Raw genomic sequence first — 8,106 nt, 5'->3', positions numbered from 1 at the left:
ACACCTTCCGCAAGAAGAGCTTGCACGCACATATCGGCATGCGTCATCAGGAGGCGACTCTTCCTAGCCAATCGTCACTGTGGTGATAGAGCGTCACTTCCGCCCTAGTGTTGGAGAGCCTGTAGAGTATCACTTCCCTTTCTCCGTCCCGGAGCTGGTGGCCTGCAGTGCGGGGGGAGGGCGTCAGTAGTACCCGAGGCTGCCGGGCCGCTCTGCCCTGCCGGGCAGCCTGGCCTGGTCTGAGGCTTCTCGCGGTGCTCTCAGAAAGACGTGGGTGTACTGGGGTGTTCTACTGATGTCGATCTAAAGGGGGTTTCTTGTTTTCCTACGCCTATGGTAGAAGCCATTTAGTTCGCGGTGGCCTGCAGTGCGGGGGGAGGGCGTCAGTAGTACCCGAGGCTGCCGGGCCGCTCTGCCCTGCCGGGCAGCCTGGCCTGGTCTGAGGCTTCTCGCGGTGCTCTCAGAAAGACGTGGGTGTACTGGGGTGTTCTACTGATGTCGATCTAAAGGGGGTTTCTTGTTTTCCTACGCCTATGGTAGAAGCCATTTAGTTCGCTCAGGTTATGAAAACACTTGGAGTCATAAAGGGGTATAAAATAACTTTTAATCTTTCTTTAAAGTCTAATGTCTTTAGGCTATAAAGTAATCTTCAGTTCGTTCCTGTCTTGGTATAAATACGGTTGGTTGTAACCAGACTCATATTTGGAAGGTCACTTAGATGAAACTTCTACTGGCTTCATTGTGGTATTCAGTTTAATAACCACGTGATAAATGTAAATGGAGGATTTGATCAACAAGATTTGTGACAGCAGTAAGATTGATACTTCACCAAGGTTTTGACTGTGAAAACCAAATGTCATAAGGTTAAATGAACCCAAGATTGGTGTATTTTTATGCATCACTTCACTAGAATGTTGTTAACTTACTTACATATGTTCCGTTGCAGGTTGTTTAAACATCCGTATCTCTTTAGATGCGGCTTGGCTGGTTGGAACTGCTCTTGCCTAGAAATTATGAAGAAACATTTTGCATAAGGCTTTAACATGACTGAGGCCATGGCATCTTCAACAAACTTAGACGTTGGGGCCCAGTTAATTGTGGAAGAATGTACCACTAGCTACAGCCTTCCGCCCATGCCGGACATTAAAGTGGAGCATCAGGTTGATTCTAGCACAGAAGAAGGCCCAGCTCAGAGTGTCACTATGGGAATGAAATTCATTTTGCCCAGTCGATTCGATATGAACGTCTGCTCACGATTTGTGAAATCCTTGAATGAGGAGGACAGTAAAAATATTCAAGACCAAGTTAACTCTGACCTTGAAGTGGCATCTGTCTTATTTAAAGGTCAAACTTTATGGTACAAATTGTTATGTGTGGACTGTGTCATCCTGTTAAGCTGTTTTGTTTTTATAAAAAAAAAAGCCTCTGCCTTATTGTTTTCTATAAGTAACAGTTACTTTCTGTAAGTAACAGTTTTCTAAGATTTGTTCCCCTAATACCTTTATTATATGCATATTGGATTATTAATGTAAAATTAATTTCCTCTGAGATTATTTTTTAAATCACATTTTAATTATTTTTTTTAGTTGGCATAGTAGTGACACAAAATGTCTGTAATTTAAGGTAGTAAGAGCTGATACTGATCATGAAAACAAGCTTTTTTCTTTTGTGTAGCATGTTCTACAATATGCTACACACTGTTCTATGTGTGTGTGTCTACAAAACCCTACTGGAAGCACTGTCTCATCATTTCAACTTCATTAGCTTTCTGCAATATATTTTATCTTTTCACAAATACGATGACAAAATAACATAGGTCATGCAGTTGACTTTGTTTTATTAGCATGTCTGTACGAAGTCTGTAGTTGGAGTGTTTGACTTGCCAGTTCAGCTTTGCACTATGTGGAAGTGAATGTTGCAGCAGTTCTAGATACCTGCAGCTAATCTCCAGCCATTGCTGGGTAGCTTCATCAAAAGTGATCTGTGCTTTTTTATGGCTGAGCTTATCAATAGAGAACATAATTAGGACTTGCATCTGTTTCCCCTCAATAATTGTGGATTCCAGTGCTCACTGTAATTTTTCAGCCTGATGGTCATGTATCTTTTCATGAGGTTGAATTTGTCCTATTCCTATAACAAATACAAATGCAGACCTATTGTAGATTTTTATGATCTCTCTGATTTGTATTGTTCGGCTGCAGTTCAGCCACTGTAATTTTCAAATTTTTTTGATTTGCAGGCCCTAAGTGCTTACTAGTGGAGCTGCAGACCTGAATGGGAAATTTAGACCCATCAGCAGTAGGGTTGTTTTTCTTAGGTAACATTTGTGAACCCTTTAGAAGTAGTCTTGCGAATCCAGGGACCGCAGGTCAAAAATCCCTGGTAGGTCTCCTAATTTGATCACATCAGCTGTAGCTATTTGATTGGCAAACAAAATGTAATTTCATTTTCATCCCGTTGCCTTCTACTTGTAATTGATCCTCTCCCTGAATTTGTGCTTGGGTCTATAATCATGAAGTTCTCTATGGTGTGAATTCAGTGTGCTTGTTAATTAGCTTCCAGTCATTAATTATTAGTGCACACTGGGGTCAAATCAGTTTAGCCAATAATGAAGTTTAATCCTTCAATATGTTTTTCCAGTATTTAATCAGTTGACTTCTTAGAAATTCTTTAGCTACCTCTCAAAGCTGATTTTGAGGATTATAAGCCAAGATAACACACATATTTTGTAATAACATGCCATTATATTCTAATAGAAAGCTAGAAAAGTTAATACAAATGAACACAGCAGCACTGAATGACTTCTTGAATTCTAAGTGGTGACCTGCTGTTGCATCTCACGTAAGTTAGTGTAGAGTATCTCTCTTCCTGCTGGATGAGTGTTCATAAGGCAGTCATAATGCAGTTACAATTTTATCCTACTAGAGTGGAAAAAGTCCTGGTGGAGGAGATTAGTGGTTGTCTCCACCCATGCAGTGGACTGGTTAGAGAGTGGACAAAGGGATGAGCTGACTACATGGCTGACCAAACCTGCATCATGTTACTGCACTGGAGAGTGTTAGTGAGGGTGTGAGAGTCTAAGTGGAGCCATCCTACCTAATAAATCCATGCCAGGCACATTGAAAATCTAAACAAAGCCTTATTTAGACACTAACTTGTCTGTGGGTGACATTGCACCATACTGGACATATGGGGTAGCAGCATTGTTCTATGCTAGAAATTAAAACAGGCCTTATTCAACTCTCACAATACACAATGGAAAAAGCACATGTCACAAAGCTTAATTAACATGGGTTTTAAAGATCTTGTGATATTGGTGCTTTCTAGCTTAACTTAGAATCTGTGGCTTGCTTTTAGTGCCCTTACTAGTACTAAAATCCTGTCTGTTTTCTCTGTTCAATGTAGCTGAATGCAACATCCACACTTCTCCTTCCCCTGGTATCCAAGTAAGACATGTTTATACTCCATCAACTACTAAGCATTTCTCACCAATAAAACAATCAACTACCCTAACTAACAAACACAGGGGAAATGAAGTCTCTACAACACCTCTGCTTGTAAACTGTAAGTATTCTCCTGTCTTACTGTTAGTAATTATTTTGTGAGCTGTATGTTAGATGCTTGACAGATTTTTTCAGATTTTTTTGTTTGATGCTGTCATAATCTTCAACACAGGAAGAAAATACTGAGATAGCCTCGTGTAATTTCACATGGTTCCAGCCATAAAATAGTTATCCACCTGCTGTGTTGAATTCCCAACTGAAGTATATTTTCTGGAAAAGATCCAATTCTTGATTTTAAAAAAATATAGGTGAAGATTTTTCTGATCCTTTCTAAGCTTTAAGTTAATGTGCTTCATATACTTGTTTTCAGAACTTGTGTATTTTGTAAAATTTACTGAAATTAGGTGATTGGTAAATGCTACAGATTACTGCAGATATCATGATTGTCTATTATGGGGGTTTGTTATTCTTAATTGTCAAGCATTTTCTTTGTAAATTAATTATGTGTAATTTACTTCATCTACGGATCACTTCCTCTGTAAATTATAAGTCCAATGTTTTTTAAAAAAGGCTTTTTGCATGGGAAAAATCAATCTGGAGCTGCTACATAGGCCACTGAACAAGATACACAATCTTTCTGAAAAAAAAAAAAAATCAAACTTTCATGTAGTGAATAGGAAGAGGACAGTGAACATTTACATAATACGTAATCATTAGCTAATTTTGTTATTATGTAATGTAGATAATGTACACCTTTCAGATTTGTTCCAAGTTGTAATTGTCAAAACTGTCCACCTGTGCAGTTTACTGTGGGAGGTTTTTTTTCTTCATAATCCCTTAAGAATTATTCTTTTAATACTTGGTACTTTTTATTACAAATAAATAAATCAGAATAATTTCCTTCACCTGTAGATGTCACATTCTGTACAGTTTCATAATGTCTGATCTGTTGCACATTGCAGTGAGTGAGGAGTCATGCTACAGGCTTTATTAAGCAACATGACAGGTCTCCTGATGGCATGTGATCTTAGATGTAATTTTTAAACTGCACAGCCTTAATTTATCAAAGCATGCTTATTCTCATTTGATAAACGTTCTTTGTTATCTTGGGTTACTGACCAAGCAGCAGAGAAGAAAGCATGTTGCCTTGCAAAGAGTCAGTGTAGAAAGTATCTTTGCATTCTAGTATGATTTATAGATTGGTTTAAAAATTACCTGAACCTATGAAACTCTTTGGAAACTTTTCAGTTTCTAAGATAGTGATTCCAGTTCAGAGTGTAAGATGAAAACCTATCTACACTCTCAAATCCAAGTTCTGTGCTGATCAAGTCAATGGACGTGTAATGCCCAACTCCAAATAGGGCAGAACAAAAATTGGTGTAACACATGCTTTTTCTTCCCTTTTTGCAGCTTTATCAGTTCATCAGCTTGCTGCTCAGGGAGAAATGTTATATTTGGCCACACGTATTGAACAAGGTAAGACAGAGGGAAGTTAAATGCCTTCCTTTTTTCTCTGAGGCATTTATACCCTTGTGTGCTTAACTTTTCCCCCAAGGCTATATTTTAAAAAATCCTCAATTCTAGCACAAATTGAAGGATATTTGAGGTAATTGTTCTCTGTGGATATGGACTGTTGTTTCACATCAGTCTTTCATTCATTGCTGTGGTTAGGGTTTTAAATTAATTCGCATTAATAAAAGTCATAGGTAAATCCCTTCCTTCCGCTGCTCCCCAGCTGTATAGGTAATCCATGGAAATTATAAGGGAGAATCTGTTAGTTATATCAGAAGAGTTCTGGGGGCTTTTTTTTCATGTGCATGAAAAGCAAATTGATACTGGGGTGTCAGTAACAGTTAAAAATGTGTATTATGGTGCTATGATAAGCATGGGATTTTTTTTAAGATAGTAAAGACATCTGTTTTTTTAGGTATAAAAAAAAAATCCAACTCGACTATTTCAGTTACCCAATTGTTAAAAAAATAGTTCTTTTTCCTTCTCCAACTCCACTAGAAGTAGACATTCATTGTTTTCACAAAACACCCTATTGATGACATGAACTCTAGGGAGAATGGAATTATACTATCTGTATTGCTTTGCAAGCTAATTCTTTACAAGATTGTGTCACACTCAATTGAAGAAAAACACTTTCTACAGTATAATACAGAATGTACCTCTATCTTCTTTGCAAAGATAAAGCCCAGATTACAGACAATTTGTAACATTTCAGAGTAAAAATAGAGCTTGATTTTTATAGCTTAAAAAAACCAAATAAACCCAACTCTTAAATTTTAATTGGTCAGTTGGATGTTTTTTTCTTTCTTGGGCTAAGATACTTGCACCAACACTGGGACAGAATTTTGTTTTTAAAGTTAAGATAAGAATGACCTTTAGGATACACTGGTAGCTTGGTCCATTCACCATGGATACGTCAACGTATTTCACCAGTTCACATAGTGCATTAGTGAAAGGGATTACTAAATTGCATGTTTTTCTTCAAACAGAAAATGTAATCAATCATAAGGATGAAGAAGGATTTACCCCTCTGATGTGGGCTGCAGCTCATGGACAGATAGCAGTAGTGGAATTTCTCCTCCAGAATGTAAGGAAAAAGAACATACCTCATTTTTCATCTCTTCATTAGTTCATTTACTACATTTACTTTTTGGTTCAATTTGCCTTCCTAAGTTTGTCAATGCTGCTATACAATTGAAAGTTTTGAAGTTAAGTTCTGTGTAAAACCTTACTTTTTAAAAAAAAAGCATGATAATTTTTTTATGATTAATATTTCAGGGTGCAGATCCTCAGATTTTGGGGAAAGGGCGAGAAAGTGCCCTCTCACTGGCTTGCAGTAAAGGATACACAGATATTGTCAAGATGCTGCTTGACTGTGGAGTTGATGTCAATGAGTATGACTGGGTAAGATTCTAGATTGCATTTTTGTCACAGGGTGCTTTGGTCAAAAGTTTGAAACAGCACAGCAGTGGCATGGGTTTGAGAATCATTCTACCTCTTCTGAAATATCTGAGAGTTTCAGAACTTCCATAGCATAAGAGAAGTTGCTCTTACTAGTTCTGACTTACTGGTAAAAAGAGAATGAGACTAATGCTGGGCCCTTGTAGGAGGGTGAGCTTACGGTCTTAACAGTAAACAAAAAAGTATGGACGTTGTGAAGAACCAAAACAGAACTTCATTTTTATAAAACCTGTGACTTCTTACTGGTACATAGAAGTATGCTGCTATGTTAAGGAATTACAGTTGCAGACTGCTCAGTCATTAAGTGTCTAAGGCTTTTCCCTGCTCTTGCAGAATGGAGGCACACCTTTACTATATGCAGTACATGGAAACCATGTGAAATGTGTAAAAATTCTCCTTGGTAAGTAGACTGTCCTAACTGAACTAAGTCATAAAGTACTATCAGTTTGCCTTGTCAGAAATATGAGCTTCTTTTCCTGTTTTACATAGAAAGTGGTGCTGATCCAACTATTGAAACAGATGCTGGCTATAATTCCATGGATTTGGCTGTAGCCTTGGGCTATCGGAGTGGTGAGTATTGCAAATGTAAACTCTTTTAAGTTTTACTGCTCCTTGTTTATGTCACTGCTGTAATGGCCTAGTAGAGGTTTTGCAGCTGTAAGAACCCTGTCCTAAAAGTCTTAATACACTTAAACGTACCAGCCCAAAATGGGTAAGAGTTTCTGCCCCTTTCTCAGCAAGCCAGGCACCCAGTAAGAAAATGTCACTGACTTGATCTGCGTCTGTGGGCACAAATAATGGTGTGTAGGGCTGATGCAGCCGTGATCCAAACACGGGGAGCTGAGCTGCTCCCCCTCCCTGTACAAAGGAGTGTTTGTTGCACTGGACAATAAGAGGCCTACAGCCCTCCTGAACCCCTCACCCTGATGCTCTGTTGATTAACATGATGTGATGTAGTTTGCAAAACCATTTTCTCCTGTTAGACTACTTCTAGCTCTATTTTTTACTGGAGGCAGACAATAATATTGCCAGGATTAGTCAATTAGGCTACCTTACTTGGTTCTGGAAAACAGAGGCAAAGAAGGATTTTCAGTTGGTTTTCCTTCATGCTGCCTTCAGTTGGAAAGCTGTGAAATATATGCCATTACAGATACTAACTGAATCCAAAAAATATGCCCAGTACTTCACGTGTAGCTTCTCCAAGCAGAGGCCTATGCTAATGGGTGGGCAGTAGCTTCACAGATCACAGAATCATTAAGATTGGAAGAGACCTCTAAGATCATCAAGTCCAACCGTAATGTCTAGTCCAATCTAGATGTCTAGATATAAGACTACTTCAAGATTTCAATCTCAAAATGTTACACAGAAGTAGTTTCTAGTAAACATGTTTGCGTACTTTTCATTTATAGGCTTAAAATTTTCTTCCTTATGCTATCTGACTATTCAAACCAGAGAACAGATCATCACCTCTAAAAACCTTAGTCTACCTTACTGGGTGTATTGTTTTTGCATTATATGACTCTTTTATTTTCTGAAAGGATGCAAACTCTCTTCCCAGGGTTAATTTGTTCCTGTTTGTTACTAAATTATTATTTTTATGGCCCAGTCAGCATGGATTCAGGAAGGGTAG

General features: G+C 38.2%; 2 protein-coding genes across 2 annotated transcripts in view; one reads left to right on the top strand and one right to left on the bottom strand.

Moving 5' to 3' along the window:
• UTP15 (UTP15, U3 small nucleolar ribonucleoprotein, homolog (S. cerevisiae)) overlaps positions 1–40 on the bottom strand; it is a 9,885-nt gene extending 9,845 nt beyond the window's left edge. Inside the window, exon 1 of the mRNA XM_010189357.1 lies at positions 5–40. Within this exon, the coding sequence (XP_010187659.1) occupies positions 5–40 (36 nt within the window). The remainder of the gene's footprint in view (positions 1–4) is intronic.
• A 923-nt stretch (positions 41–963) lies between these two features.
• On the top strand, positions 964–7,090 carry ANKRA2 (ankyrin repeat, family A (RFXANK-like), 2). Its single transcript, XM_010189355.1, has 7 exons — positions 964–1,344; positions 3,406–3,564; positions 4,914–4,979; positions 6,005–6,102; positions 6,294–6,419; positions 6,810–6,876; positions 6,966–7,090. The coding sequence occupies exons 1-7, from the start codon at positions 1,044–1,046 to the stop codon at positions 7,073–7,075; spliced, it is 927 nt and encodes a 308-aa protein (XP_010187657.1). The 5' UTR covers positions 964–1,043; the 3' UTR covers positions 7,076–7,090.
• Positions 7,091–8,106: the final 1,016 nt, after the last annotated feature.

The sequence above is a fragment of the Mesitornis unicolor genome, unplaced genomic scaffold, assembly GCF_000695765.1.
Source record: "Mesitornis unicolor isolate BGI_N332 unplaced genomic scaffold, ASM69576v1 scaffold38587, whole genome shotgun sequence".
Lineage (NCBI taxonomy): Eukaryota > Metazoa > Chordata > Aves > Mesitornithiformes > Mesitornithidae > Mesitornis > Mesitornis unicolor.
This window is presented reverse-complemented; position numbering and strand designations above follow the sequence as displayed.